The sequence below is a fragment of the Schistocerca piceifrons genome, chromosome 4 (assembly GCF_021461385.2).
Source record: "Schistocerca piceifrons isolate TAMUIC-IGC-003096 chromosome 4, iqSchPice1.1, whole genome shotgun sequence".
Lineage (NCBI taxonomy): Eukaryota > Metazoa > Arthropoda > Insecta > Orthoptera > Acrididae > Schistocerca > Schistocerca piceifrons.
The window spans coordinates 369,614,160-369,630,742 of record NC_060141.1 but is presented as its reverse complement, the minus strand read 5'-3'; the positions used below and the strand labels follow the sequence as shown (position 1 = coordinate 369,630,742).

The 16,583-nt window shown below is 39.1% G+C and overlaps 1 protein-coding gene across 1 annotated transcript in view; it reads left to right on the top strand.

Moving 5' to 3' along the window:
- Positions 1–16,583, top strand: part of LOC124796392 (E3 ubiquitin-protein ligase LRSAM1-like) — a 178,339-nt gene that overhangs the window by 51,562 nt on the left and 110,194 nt on the right. Inside the window, exons 5-6 of the mRNA XM_047260561.1 lie at positions 2,042–2,136; positions 9,834–9,863. Coding sequence (XP_047116517.1) covers positions 2,042–2,136; positions 9,834–9,863 — 125 coding nt within the window. The remainder of the gene's footprint in view (positions 1–2,041; positions 2,137–9,833; positions 9,864–16,583) is intronic.

Below are 16,583 nucleotides of genomic sequence, written 5' to 3'. Positions count from 1 at the left end.
CAGGATGCACTATGTAGGACTAAAATTTTTGTATGAAGCTTCCATTTTTTTAAACTTCTGGCAGGTTAAAATTGAAAGTCTTTTGTATGTATGGGACTACAGCTGCTGGACTGGGTCTCAGACCCAGAACCTTTCATTCTATGGGCAACGATTTTACTGACCAAGTTAGCCAGGCAAGGATCTGGGTTTGAGTCCCAATCCAGCAAAGAGCTCTAATCTGTCAGGAAATTTCTTTCTGGTTTATTTTTGTTTCCTCAAATTCCCATATTGTTAAGTGTCAAGATGTTTCATTATTATCATCAGCAGCAGCAGTTTCATTATTATTACTTTTATTATGAAGTATTGCCCTCTAGTATCAATACTTTTTCTAAAAAAAGTTTGACATGAGCTAGAGCAGTTGATGTCCTCAAAATATATTATGCACACATATTGTGTAATTTGGGAGAGATATTAGATGTTTCATAAAGATTAATTCAATTTCACAATACTATGTTTTCCTCATGAATGAAAATAGAAACTAGAGGTAAATTTTAACTTCCTTGTATTTATTGTGGATGATTAACTATAACTGTGATTTAGATTGGCAGTTTTTGTTGGTATAGCTCTTTCCCTGTAGCTTTGTTGGCATAGGCATTTGACACATATCGGATATATTACACACGTCTTCTCCTTCTCCTCTCCCTCCCCCCTTTCTCTCTCTCCACTCACCTTCCCACTTCTATCTGTGTATTTCCTGTTCCCCACTCTTTCCCTCTCTCCATCTTCTCTTTCCGCTTCTTTTAATTTCCTTTGCCCCCTATCTCCAACCATTTCTTGCCCGCCCACTCTCTCTCTGACCATCTCATCACCGCCCTCTCTCTGCTCATCATCTCTTCCCCCAAGCTCTTATCACCTCCTCCCCCTACTCTTTTTGTCCATTTCTCCTTCCCCCTTTCTCTGTCCACCTCATCCTCCCCCTTTCTGCTCACCAATGTGTGCGCACACACACACACACACACACACACACACACACACACACACACACACACACACACACCATATCCATGACAAATTCATTTTGATAACCTTCATTTTCTCAGCTTTTGTTAAGGTTATCATGGGCCTGTAAATCACCACCCCATCAGGTGCAGATGGCCCAGAATATTATGTTCCTGTAACCCCCAATGTGATGGTGTGCCTGGTGTCACTTGAAAACTAGTTAGCAGTTCAATAAATCATGTCAAATGCAAGCAGCAACTGGTTGTATATTATACCAACGTAAACTGTGAAATTTTAAACAGTGCGTAAGGCTGCTAAGTTTTAATTTTAAAAGAACCATCCTATTTTGCAAAGTTTGCACATGTGCGTGCTCATACCTTCCTGTGGTACTACTTACAATTATTTTTAGAATCAGTTTTCATTCACTTTTCGCTAATTTTCAATGTGCCTTGCACTGGATGCTCAACAGACATCCAGAGCGCAGACAAACATATTTTATATTTTCATGTCTGCAGTTACTGCACTCAGTACTGCTATAATGTGGCATTGCAGTTCATCCAACACTATTTGAAGGGGTGGCACAAGCCCTTACCAAAATAAAAATCTCATAAAATGAGATCAAGCGACCTTGGTGACCTGTAGTGCAATGCAAGATCTGTTTGGCCCATATGCTGTAGGAGGTTCAGACCCATAATCTTGACAATCAATCACAGTTATAACTGAATTGATCTGGAGAACCAAAAATTCATTTTGTTGCTGTACTTTGACTATCTTCATTAGATGCGTTTGGGCGAAGCCAAACTTATGGATTTGATGCACAAGTCAAAATCCGCCCCAAGTTTCTACCTTCATTCATGCAGGAGATATAGTTTTGCAAAAACAGATTAATCTTTTTGAAAATACTGTAGTATTGTAAATATTTATTAGAAGAATGTTTGTGGTCTTTTTTATGGAATGTTGAACAGAGTATTTTGTAAATGAGAAACATAGAATCATTTTAGTTTACCTTTAGTGCATAATGATTCAATTATGAAAGCTGACTTTTGCTGTTTTCTCATTTCAGAGTGTGGTTTAGAATATATACCACCAAGTGAATCCGAGCCTGATAGCGCCATACCAACAGTGAGTGAAAGTGATGACATAGACTGGGAATTCCAGGTGATCTTTATAACTACAGCATATTTGTTTTCTATAATCCATTATAAGGTGTGAAAGAAGAAATATTGTAAGTAGTTGATAGTGGAAATTCGGGTAATGGCTACTTTGGTGCAAGCATCTTGCTAAACAAAGTTTTGTTAAATATGTAATATCATGGACCTTAGGAATCCAAACTGCATTACTGCATTTTATTTGCAGAACACTAAGATCTGAAGAGAGGTTAGTGGAGTTGGAGAGTAATTGAAATAAGGCCAAATGTGATATAATAAGGTTACCAGATCTGCGGCAACATAAATGAAAATCAAATAGAGTTAATGTAAGAACATGAGTTTTACTACAGTGGAACAGAGCAAGGAGGAAATAGGGATGCAGGAAATGGCTTGGAGAGATGGTGAAGAGACACAATGAAAATACGATAAAATAAATAATTTAGAACATTAAGAGTATGGAGAAGCTAAAACAGAAATGAAAATGGGATAGACATCACATTGTAGATATCTTTAAATGTGTGAGTAGTTAAAGAGGTGAAACAGGAATGCAGATTACTGATAATAAAAATAACAACTTTCTAAAATTAAAGTCCAGATGAGGTGAATGAAATTATTCAATTTACGAAGAAATAAGGGCACCTAAGGATGATGGTGTTACAGGATAAAGTAATATAAAAGAAATACTTAAAATTTGATTACAGAATATCTACAGACGACCAGGATGAACCAAAACTGGAACATTGTCGCATTTATTCTACATCACAAGAAGGGAAAAAAATGTAGACCTGGCAGCCTACTTTACTTGGTCTAAAAATTATTCACTAAAATTATCATCAACAAAATTCATTTTGTTTTCTCACCTCAAGTCACACAAATAGTATTGTGATCGGTTTCTGCTTCTAAGTAAGTAATCATTAGATGCTTTGAATCAGTTACATAGCAACTCAACTGAACAAGCCAAGAGGTGCATTGATAATTGAGTGTCTCTCTCTTAACCTGCTGAGTTTGGCAGTTAGTATGCAACAGATTCAAAACCTCTGATGATACAAAGAAGTCAAAACCAGTCATGATACTATTTGTCTGATCTGAGGCTGAGAAAAACAATAATTTTAAATGCTGTAAACAAATTATTACAATGAAAATATTTTGGTTACTTACATTGTAACCAAAACATCTTCACAGTAATTTAGATCATTTAAAACCATTTTGGGGCACAATTACAGTTAGAAATACATTGTCTCACATCTTGTTTTAGTTGTAGGGCACCACCACCCGAGGGAAATTTCGTCATTTGGAAAAACATAAAGTGAAAGCTATCGTAAAATGTATCTTATCATGAACTGTTGGTTCAAAACCAATAACAGCACTATTTAAATAAATAAATAACATTGCAAAAAGTGGCTTGTTGCTGTTGTTTTCTATGTAAGAGTCAACCTATATTTTGTACACAGCCACAAGCTCAGAATGTCAGTTTTCGACAATTTAGCAGCAAATACATAATGGTGAACTATGGAACACCACTGATAATAGCGAGTGCTTCCTTCATGATTTGGGAATAGTTACAGTGGGTCTTGTTTGATTACTTGGAAGCAAAAGCATTTGGCCTGTCTTGTGAACCAAATCTGTGTGAGAGCACAACTCTGATTTCGTACGAAGTAGTGTCCACTGGCAAAACCACAGGCTTCGTGGGATCGAAATAACAAGGCATCTGCCCATCACCAAGGCATTTTTGAGTGTCTGGAATGTATCCTGACACTCTTTGGTTGAAACAAAAGGCACCTTCTTCTGGTGCAAATGATGCAACAGAGGCACGATCTGAGCTGCATTGGGTATAAACCAGATACAATATTTCAACGTCCCAAGAACTGACTGCAGTTCTGTCATGTTCCATGGGGCAAGGAGGTCCTGGATAGTCAGCAGTTGCAGTTGAAGGGGATGAACACCTTTGCTATTGGCCTACATACTGAATTTTGGTCTGAAAAAGGCACATTTGACCAGGCAACACTTCAAACCTGCATCTGAAAGCACTTGAAAAAACGTACAAAGGCTACTGATATGTTTCCCGTGTATGTCCTGACACCACAGTATCGTTGAAGTGATTTGAACAGAACGGAACTTTTACAGTAAGCTGTTCTAAGTAGTGTTGGAATATGGCAAGCACAGAAGCACTGCCAAAGGGTAAGCGCAAAAATTTGAACAACCATAAATGTGTGTTGACCACAAACACTTTGTCTCTTCATTTAGTGGAATTAGCAAATACGTATCATGTAAGTCTAATTTTTGAAAAATAGCAGCTTGCACCAAACATGTCCATTAACTCCACAGGGCAAGGCAACAGATAAGAATCAATTATTGTTTCTGGATTCACAGTGGATTTAAAGTGAATCCAAAGATGAAGTCTTCCAGAAGTCTTCCAGAAGTCTTTGGCAATATGACTAAGGGGAAAGCCCATTGACCAGTCTGGATAGGAGCAGTAACACAATTGTGTTGCCATTCTTTAAGTTTTCTTGCAACTTTGTCTCTAAGTGCATGAGGGGTGGAACATGCCCATAAAAATCTAAGTTGGCCTTTGTCCTTCATTGTAACGTACGCCCCAAAATTATTATCTGTACCTAGTTCTTCAGAAAATAGATCAGGAAACTCTGCAATCAGTTGAGTAATACTGTCTATTGGGTTGAAACCAGAAACAGAAAGTACATCATCCTGAATACAAAGACCAAACAAATCAGAAGAATGTAATCCAAAAATATTTTGACAGTCTCTCAAATGCAAAATTGTAAATGTCACTGCTCTGGTGTGAGACTGGAATATGGCAGGCAAACTACATGTACCAAGCACTGTAAGGTCCAGACCATTATACGCGATAAGTTGTGTGCAAGATTTTGTCAACTGTTCACACCCAACTGTTCACATGTAGCGTATTAAGCAATGTAATTTCTAACGGAAGTCACACACAGTGTCCAGCAATGACTAAGTTCACAAACAGTTTGTTTCACTATATTTGCAAAGCACTTGGGTGGGCAGAAGACACATTCTGAATCTGTTCATATCTAGTACTGAGTGAGAAGGTGCTCTGCTCTTACAAGAGCAAACTTGGGTGGAGTTCTTTTTCTGTTGCAAGCACACAGACTATATGTTACCCGGCTTCCCACAAGCTAAGCAAGTTGCATTCTGCATAGAGCAGTTTTGTCTTTTCTGCATGGAAAAGCAGCAGGAACATGGTTTTGTAGCAGAGACACTCATTAACACTTGTTTACTCTGTCCATGGTGCAGTGGCCTGTTTGTGCACATGGTCAGTCACATGTCCGTACCTGTTTGTCACTTTGCGTTATACTGCAGACGGGAGCTACCTCAAAGTTTTCCATGGCACTGTCACATGGGTTCTGATATTCAATGATTTGTAACACTTTTTTCAAAGTAGGATCAGAATGTTTGAAAATTTATTCATGAATCCTACTGTTTGTTACATCATATGTAATTGCATCATGAATCATTGCACCACTATAGTACTGTCCACAGACATATTGAAAATGACACTGTTGTGTCAGACCATGAAGTTCAGTGACCCAGTGATGGTATGTCTGTTCTGGCTTTCTCCACAGTCGAAAGAATGTGTAACGAACCGCAGCAACCTGTACCTGATCCTTGTAATATGTAGAGGGGGCAGAAACCAATGCTTCAAAAACTAGCAAGCGTGGCCTTCTAATCAGGAATAACTTCTGAGCAAGGCAGTAAACTCCTGTACTGGCCATTGACTAGAAATAAGAAAGTATCACAGTACGTTGCACTTGATGTGTAGCACAGTGAGTGTTGAACTGAGTGCAGTACCCATTCCGATCCTTTTGTTATTCATTGAAAGCTCAGATGGCAAAATGCACAATGCAGGATGCCTTGGATGTTGCTGGCTGTTGTGGTGAAGATAATACAGCAGCAGCTCGTGCATTAATGAGCCACTGGACTGCCATCATTATCTGTAGCATTTGGTTGTTCTGAAGCTGAATAAACTGCTAAAGATCAAAGCTGACAGCAACTGGAGGCATAGGAGGATATGGGTTAGAGACCATTTTAATGAGAGGAGTGTCAAGTAATTATACGTACACACACGGCGAAAGCATTGTGGCTAGTCTTCAATAAAGAACACAGTTAGTAGCAATTTACATCTGAAGGAAAAAAGAGAGAACTATTAGTGAGACATTGCGACAAAGCAGCAAAGAGCAAATGCAGCATTGGTTCTGTAGTCATCACTTGATGTTTTTTTGGCTACTGTAGGAGTCAGCACCAACACAAACAAGGAAGGACAGAAGCTGTGATGGCTGGTGGCAGGAATCCCAAATGATCTGTACATATCAAATACTGATTAATGTAACACTTTGTTACTAAAAAGAAAATAAACATAACATGCTTCCTGTGTATCCTACATGCAAGTACTTTTCACTAATACTACAAGCAGAACACAGGCTAAGCATCAGCGTGCTATTACTGGTGCTCTGTAAGTCTGTGACCGAACTGTGCTGACCAGCGACAGACAGCTGGTTAAATTAGCATTGACTTGGGGCACTGAACTCTCTCTTCCTGGAGGTGTGGCTCTGCTCGCTCTTGCCATTGGCATATAGGTCACTGTCTTCTTGATGCTGTTTCATCTCACTGTGCCAGTCAGTATGCAGTTGATGCTTTAGGACTGCACAGTATGTCAAGAGGTTTTGTGATTGTAGTTGCATAAATTTTTAAAGTTTGTTTGAGAAGTATTTTGACAAATTTCACAAATTCCAATGGAATTACTCAAAGGTTCTGTTGTCTGTGCTACAATTTTCCTTCATAATGAGTTCAGCATATATAATTTTGATTACTTCTGGATGTTGTAAACAAAGCTATAAGCAGTAAAGAATTTTTGGTAGTAACAAGAGTGACTCTTCAATTTGCTCTATTATTTATGTTTACAACATACCAAAAAGGTTATGTTCACTTGAGATATCATAAAATATAGACATTTACTGAATGGGCAGGCTATCATTGCATGACAGATAAGCACACAAAAAAATTTCAGATAATTACATGAATTTTTCAGACTCCCATCTCTTTCAAAACACACACACACACACACACACCTGTGCACTTACATTTTGCCAGCTGGACACACAATGCTGGTTCTGCAGTTCAGCAAGTGGACTGGGGTGGGTGGGGCTGTGTCAGATGGGGTGGGTAGCAGGAGAAAAAGTGAGAATTGGGTGAACAGTTTGGGGACAGGTAGCTAGTAGCAGCTCAGATGATTGCAGCAGATGTGCAGTATAGGGATGTGGAGGGGAGAGGTGGCAGTTGAAGAGAGGTGGCAGAGGTGACCTGGCAAGGTAAGTGACACACACACACACACACACACACACACACACACACACACACACACACTGGAGCAGGTGAGATGCGGTGCACTATGCATGGAGTTGGGGGTTGGGGGGGGGGGGGGGGTGCACAGGATAGAGGAAGGCGAAAATGTTGGGCAGGGGGTGTGGGGACAGTGGATTAGTGGAGACTGAGGCCAGGACAATAATGTAAGCGAAGGATGTGTTGCACGGATAACTCTCATATACATAGTTAAGAAAGGAATGCCTCAAGATGGCAGTAGTTGTGAAGCAGCCACTGAACTCGAGTATGTTGGTCAACTTTATTCTTCATGGTGCCCATTCACTCATTCCGGTGGAAAGCTGGCAGGTGTTCATGGCGAAGTGAAATGATTCATAGAACTTACAGCAGAAGTGGTATATGACATGGCTGCTTTCACAGATGGTCCTGCCTTGATGGGATAGGATAAGGCGAGGACAGGATTGGAGAACATGCTGGATGGGTGAATTTGGGAGGTCTTGCTCCTGGGTATTTCACAGGAGTGTGATCATTGTGGCAATGGATTGAGACGGCTGGGTCCAGGATTTTGTGTAGGTTGTGTGGATGATGGAGTACCACTTTAGGAAGGGTGTGGAGAATTGTGTGTATGTTATCCCACATTTCCAGGCTTGATGATAATCAAAACCCTGGTGAAGGATATGGTTTATTGCTCATGTCTTTGATGATTAGGAGGGTGCTGCATTTCAGCTGATATTTGGGGGATGATTCGAGGATTGGGAGTGTTGAGGATATTCATTTGTGGAGTATGTTGAGGTGAGGGGGATTAGTGCCTGTCTGCAAAAGCTTCTGTGAGACCTTCATGTACTGGGTAGGGGAACTGCTGTCACTGCAGATACATCATCACAGGTGGCAGGGCTATATGGGAGAGATTTTTTGGTGTGGAATGGGAGGCAGCTGTCAAAACACAAGTACTGCTGGTGATTGTGGAGAGAGGTATAGATGGAGCTACCAAATAGGTGGATGTCCATGTCTAGGAAGGAGACAGGTTGGGTTGAGGAAGACCAAGTGAAGCAGGTTCCAGAGAAGATGTATTCTTATGAGGAGTGCAAGTTTCGCAGGAGAGCTTCTGTAAAGTTTGGAAGGTTGGAGATGAGGTACTGGCAGAACTAAAGAGGCGAGGACAGGTCATGAGTCGTGCTTGGATAGCTCAGTCAGTAGAGCACTTGCCACGAAAGACAAAGGTCCCGAGTCGAGTCTCGGTCCAGCACACAGTTGTTATCTGTCAGGAAGTTTCAAGATGTATTCATATTTATTAGTTAATGTATTTTCAAGATAGAGCACCATGCCAAAATTAACAATCAGCATCTGATTAGCAGTCTATCTTGTAATGAAGCCACCTGACTGAATGAAAATTTGAAACTGATAATGGCATGGAAAAATAAAATGTTTAAAAAAAAAAAATACTTTAAATTGCTGGTTGGTATCTGTTTTTATGACATTGAGTATAATACAGGCATAGAACCCTCATAGTATCTGTTCCTGACAAAAAAACTTTATCAATGCTTATCTTCATGAAGCACAAATAACAGTTGTATTTAAAATAAGCACCATCTAAATATGTCTGCCGTACTTGCTCCTACAATTTTGTGCAACATTAAATTATTTTTATCCTTACTCATTAACCAGTGTATGGTATATGACTTCAAAAACTTTAAGTTAAAAACCCTGTAGATTTTTTTTTTTAATTCTTGAAACACTTATCAAAATTAAATCATTTGGGAACACATAAGCTTCTTGCCCTCCACATTTACAATTTTGTCAGTTCTTGCCTAGTAAACAAGCATCTTATACGTAAATGGGTCACACTTAGGAATACTAGCTGACCATAGCTCCTATGCTAGCAAACTTTTCTGCAGCACATGTGGGCACTAACATTAATGCAAAGTTATGTGTGATGTTAAAAGTTTAAGGTACATGGGCTGTTTTGTTGACATTGAGGTGAATCAATATTTCACTGTAGTTTTCCTGTTGTAGGTTTCATTAGTTTAGTGCTTTAGATGTTGAGAACAACCAAAACAAAAAAGAGTGCCCGCTGAACTTTTGATTATGACCTACCTGGTAATTTTTTAACCCTTTCTGTTGTCAGTTATATTGCTGATTGTTTTACGATGCTGTAAATATTACAGTGCATGTCTTCATTATCTAGAAATTGCTACAGTAGAGAAGCAGATGTAATTGGCTAAGTTATGTTACATAGTTACTATTTATTTTTAATTGTACAGGAGCTGTTGAAGACCTTTTTTTTTCCTTTATGCCTTCAGCCAAAAAAAACTTTGAATATTAATTCCTGTCTCTTTTTATTTTTTATTCTAGGCAAAAATCCTGCAGCTTGAGAGACTGAAGGCATGTTGAGTAAATGTAAACCTCTTATAATTTATTTGCTTTCTTTTCTGATAACTTTTTTATTGTTAATCTGCTTGTTTACTTTGTGAGATTGAGTTTTACTTTATTATATATATTTTCAACCCCATTTTATGTTTGCTTGGTTACATTTAACCATTTTAAGTTTACTTTGAACTCCTTAATTTGTTTGCTTGTGCACTGTGTGGAAGTTTTGTGTGTGAATTAATTTAGTAATTGTATTTCCAATCAGGCAAGTAGAATCTTATGCATACCATTATGGCACAGGGAATTTGTTACCAGAATGTCCCTGTTGCTTTTTATGTAATTTATTTTAGTAGGTGGCACAACTGACGGAGGCTTAATCTATAAAATTAGTATAAATCAGTATATACACATGGGACATGCGTTGCAACAAAGATTTGTTTGTGTAGGGGTGCAAAATTTGCTGTAAGCAACCAAGGATTTGGGGGGGGGGGGTGACTTGGCAAGTGATTTGCTACCATGTGGCCTACCTATCGACTGTTACAGACCATAGTTGACTGTTACTGACTGTAACTGGCATCATCATCATCGTCATCATCATGTTGAGGAGACCAGTGCCCTCATGATCTTGGAGAGATATCACACACCATGGTCCCCAATCTACTTGCAAACAAATGTACTGATGTAGTGTGTCTTGCCTGCTCTTTGGCAATGGCTAATTAAGAGGTTTGACAACATTCCTGCATAACACACAGAACTATTCAGCTCACATTAGCGACAGGATTGTTTTCCCCAGCATTTAATTTTTTTGCTCTTGACTATGCTACAGTCAACATGATCTAGGTTTTGTATGGTTTCCAAATCCTGTCAGACACTTTTTGTTTAATTCATTGTGTTCAGTTGTTTCTAGCCCTAATGTTGTACTGTTTGCTGACCAAGGACAGCATTGTTACCAAGATGAACTAATACATATTTTTTGTGCTCTGCTACTCTGTGAATATTCTTACATTCCTTTATTTGGTCATAGTAAGCACCGCTACCATGAACACGTGTTTGTTAAATTGGACACATTAAGTAATGTAAGCATGACCTCATGCACAGTGCACTTTCCTTTTGCATTCAGTTTTTATTTTTGTCAGTCATCATATTTGTACTTTTATAAAATGAAATTGACAAAAAAGAAGTTTCATTCAATTTCTTTTAAAATAAGAAGCCCAATTGGAAATGGTATTAAGTCTTACAATGTCACTCTCTATTACAATCAAAAGATAATAAGAAAGATGTTGTGGTAGCCCTGCCAGTGAATACGGACACAGAAATGACATCGCTTTGTATCCTACAGGACACAATTTTTATTCGTGGTGCTGTGCAGGCCTGTACTGTGAATTTACCTATTTTCTGGCAGCATATAAAACCACTTATTTTCAATTAAAATTTGTGCACCAGGCATATGATAAGAATTGATATGTCTCAGTATAATGTCAAATGATTCACACACCCTTTTCCTTTGCGTGCTTCAGTTAAGAGACAGTGACATGCTAGTCAATAGTAGTCATATAGTTAATGTAGATGACTTCAAGGAATAAGCTCATGTTGCTTGTAACGTATTGTTCAATGTGTGTATTGTTATAAACAGTTAAAATCAGAATATTTGTTCTGTGTAACTGACAATCTCCAAGCTGGACACGTCTCACTTCCCATATGTAGCAATCTACAAAGGAGCTTCTACTAAAATATGTAGGTGACACAAAGAAATGAAAACAGAAGGAAACTTTTAGGAATATTTTTGGGAGAAACAGATGTATTACGACACAAGGTCAACTTACAACATACACTGATGAGTCAAAACATTAGGACCACCTACTGGCAGCCATATTGGTCCACTTCTGGAACGCAGTTTAGCAGTGATATGCCATGGATTCGACAAATACTTGATAGGTATCCAGAGGTTTGTGGCACTAGATACGTATGTACAGGTCACACACTTTCCGTAATTAATGGGCAGTTGGTTTGTGGGTGCAGAGCTGACAACCAAAAGTGTCTCAATTGAGTTCATCGGATTCAGATAAACCAAATTTGATGGGCTAAATATCAAGGTGAGTTCACTATCATGCTTCTCAAACCATTGCTGTGTGATTCTGGCCTTGTGCCAAGAGCAGTTGTCCTGCTGAAAGATGCCATCATTATTGAAGAAGATATCAAGCATAGGGGGTTACAGGTGCTCCCTAATAATGATCAAGTAGTTCCAGCTGTCACAGTGCCTTCGATTATTACTGCAGGTTCCATGGAAGCCCAAGTCAATGTTCCCCATAACATAATATTAGTCCCACCGGCCTGCATTTGTGGCATGCTGCATTTTTCGAGCAGCCTTTCACTTTGAAGATAGCATGCCTGAACACTAACATCAACCTGGTTTAACAATAAAGGGGATTCATCCAATCAGGTGACATGGTTCCATTGATCCATGGTCCGATCTTGATATCCCCATGCCCACTGTAATCATAATTGATTGATGTTGTTGGGTCAACATGGGAACAGGTAGGGGCCCTCTGCTGTGGAACACCATGTTAAATATTGTGCACTGAACAGTGTGTTCCAAAACACTTGTATCTGTGCTAGCACTGTACTCTGTTATCAGATCTGCCACAGATGTCTGCCTATACTGCTTTAGAGAGTGGGCAAGCCACTGATCTCTGTCCTCTGTGATAAGGTATGGATGTCCAACTTCTTGTCACCTACTCGTGGTTCAGCACCACTTTCCATAGATGCTCACGACAGCACACAAACAGCCAACTAGCTTTGCCCATTTCCAAGTTGCTCACTCACAGGCATGTGGCTAAAACAGTTTAGCCATTGTCAAAATCCCTTTAGTTGGCAGCTTTCCTCATTTGCAACAACTTATAACTAGACTGATTCCCCATTTGCCTCTGTCCACTCATATCTTACAGTGTCACGTGCCCTCAGCACCACCAGGCAGCATACAACCTCTCAATGGGCTATGGTCATAATGGTTTGCCTTATCAATGTATGTATTAAAGTGATCTATACGTAGATCACAGCAGGAAAATGTAGGAACGTATTACTGGAAATGAAGAAATAAAAGATAACATAGACTCCACATGGCAGTCAGAATTTTGTAAATTTTTGTATTTATGGTACAAGACGGTTGGAGCCCAAATATTAACCGGCCAAAATCTGTGTAGAACCTTCTCATTCCTAACCTTATCAGTCTACCTAATTTTCAATAGTTGTCTGTAGTACCACATCTCAAATGCTTTGATTTGTTTCTGTTCTGGTTGTCCCACAGTCCAGGTTTCACTACCATACAATGCTGTGCTCCAAACATAGTTTCTCAGAAATGTCTTCTGCAAATTAAGGCCTATGTTTGACACCAGTAGATTTCTCTTGACCAGGAATGCTCTTTTTGCCAGTGCTAGTGTGCTTTTGATGTCTTCCTTGCTCGACCATCATGGTTTGTTTTGCTGCCTAGGTATCAGAACTCCTTAACTTCACCTACTTTATGACTGTCAGTCCTGGTGGTAAGTTTCTTGGTCTTCTTATTTCTGCTACATCTCATTACTTTTGTCTTTCTTTGATATACTCTCGATCTGTCTCCTGTACTCATTACACTGTTCATTCCATTCAGTAGATCACGTAATTCTTCTTCAGCTTCACTGAGGACAGCAATGTCATCAGCATATCTTATCATTGACACCCTTTCACCTTGAATTTTAATTCCACTCTTGAACCTTTATTTTATTTCCATCATTGCTTCTTTAATGTATAGATTGAACAGTAAGGACAAAAGACTACATCCCTGTCTTACAGTCAATCCAAGCACTACGTTCTTGGTCTCCCACTCTTATTATTCCATGTTGGCTCATGTAAGTGTTGTATATTACCTGCTTCTCCCAATAGCTTATCCCAGTTTTTCTCAAAATTCCAAACATCTTGCACCATTTTACATTGTTGAACGTTTTTCCAGGTTAACAAATCCTGTAAACATGTCTTGATTTTTCTTTAGTCTTGCTTCCATGATCAGCTGCAATGTCTGAGCTGCCTCTCTGGTGCCTTTACCTTTCCTAAAGCCAAACTGATTGTCATTCAATACATCCTCAATTTTCTTTTACATCCTTCTGTATATTATTCTTGTGAGCAACTTGGATGCATGAGCTATTAAGATAACTGTGCATTAATTCTCACACTTTTCAGTTCTTGCAGTCTTCAGAATTGTGGGGATGATATTTTCTACCAAAAGTCAAATAGTATACCGCCAGACTCATTTATTCTGCACACCAATGTGAATAGTCATTTTGTTGCCTCTTCCCCCAATGATTTTAAAGATTCTGATGGAATGTTATCTGTCCCTTCTGACTTATTTAATCTCAATTCTTCCAAAGCTCTTTTGAATTCTGATTCTAATACCAGATCCCCAATCTCTTCCACAACTCCTGTTTTTTCTTATATCCTACCAGTCAGGTTTTCCCCCTTCAATGTACTCTTTCCATCTATCCAGTCTCTCCGCTGCAATTAACAGTGGAATTCCCATTGCACTCTTAATTTTGCTATCTTTCATCTGCATCCACATCTACATGGATACTCCAATCTCGTACAGCAAGCAGAAAAAATGAACACCTGTATCTTTCCATGCGAGCTCTTATTTGCTTTATTTTATTATTTTGATCATTTCTCCCTCTGTAGGTTGGTGCCAAGAAAATATTTTCACATTCAGAGGAGAAAGATGGAGATTGAAATTTCATGAGAAGATTCCGCGGCAATGAAAAATGCCTTTGTTTTAATGATGTCCACCCCAAATCTTGTATCATTTCAGTGATACTCTCTCCCCTATTTCACAATAGTACAAAACGTGCTGTCCTCCTGTGAACTTTCTCGATGTACTCCGTCAGTCCTATCTGGTAAGAATCTCACACCATGCAGCAATATTCTAAAAGAGGATGGAGAAGTGTAGTACAGACAGTCTCTTTATTACTGTTACATTTTCTAAGTGTGCTGCCAATAAAACAGTTTTTGGTAGACTCCCCCCCCCCCCCCCCCCCCAAACATTTTCTATGTGTTCCTTCCAATGTAACTTGTTCATAATTGTAATTCCTAGGTGTTTAGTTGAATTTATGGCCTTTAAATTTGACTGATTTATCATGTAACTGAAGTTTAACAGATTCCTTTTAGCACTCATGTGGATGACTTCACACTTTTTGTTATATAGGGTCAACTGTAAGTTTTTGCACCATACAGTTGTCTCTTCTAAATCATTTTGATCTTCTGATGACTTTACTAGTCAAACAACTTAATTTCACTGAAGGTGGTATTGACTTCTGCATGCTGAGTCAGTCCTTCTAGCAATCATTTCTTTTTTGGATTTCTTCACATTTTTCATTCAGCCATTTTGCCATAGCTTCCCTGCACTTCCTGTTTATTTCATTCCTAAGCAACATTTACTTTTGTATTCCTGAGTTTCCCTGAACATTCTTGTACTTCCTTCTTTCATTAATGAACTGTAGTATTTCTTCTGTTACACATGGTTTCTTCACAGTTACCTTCTTTGTACCTTTATTTTTCTTTCCAACTTCTGTGATTGCTCTTTTAGGGATACTCATTCCTTTTCCACGGAACTGCCTACTGAGCTATTCCTTATTGCAATATCTATAGCCTTGGAGATCTTTAGGGATGTCTCTTCATTCCATAGTACATCCGTATCCCACTGCTTCGTACATTGATTCTTCCTGATGAGTGTCTTAAATGTGATTGTACCCTTCCTCACTACCAAATGGTGATAGGAGTCTAATATCTGCTCCTGGGTATGCCTTACAATCCAGTATCTAATTTTGGAATCTCTGTCTGCTCATGATGTAATGTAACTGAAACCTTTTCATTATTTCCTGGCCTTTTCCAAGTGTACCATCTCCTCTTGTGATTATTGAGGAGAGTATTTGCTGTTACTAGCTGAACTTTATTGCAGAATTCAATTAGTCTTTCACCTCTCTCATTCCTAGTACCAAGCTCATATTCTCCCATAACCCTTTCTTCTACTTCTTCCCCTACAGCCATATTCCATTCCCCCATGAATATTAGATTTTCATCTCCCTTTACGTACTGAATTACCCATTCAGTATCCTCGTACACTTCCTTTGTCTGTTCATCTTCAGCTTGCGCCATCAGCATGTATACGTGGACTTTCGTTGTTGGTGTTGGTTTGCTGTCAATCCTAATGAGAACAACCCTGTCACTAAACTGTTCACCATAACTCACTCTCTGCCATACCTTCCTAACCTTAATGTATCTTGGTCCCATTATATCATTTTCTACTGCTGTTGGTATTACCCTTTCTCATCTGACCAGGAATCCTTGTCTTCTTTCCACTTCACTTCACTGGCCCCCACTTTATCTAGATTGAGGATTTGCATTTCCATTTCCAGGTTTTCTAGCTTCATTACCACTTTCAAAATTCTGACATTCCATGCTTCGAGTCGTAGAACGTTATCTTTTATTTGGTTATTCAATCTTTTTCTCATGGTCACCTCCCACCCGGCAGTTGCCCGGAGATCCAAATGGTGGGACTATTCCAGAATCTTTTGCCAATGGTGAGATCATCATGACACTTTGTCAGTTACAGGCCACGTGTCCTGTGGATACACATTAAGTGTCTTTAATGCAGTGGTTTCCATTGCCGTCTGCATCCTCATGTCATTGATCATTGCCGATTTCCAACCTCTCTGACAA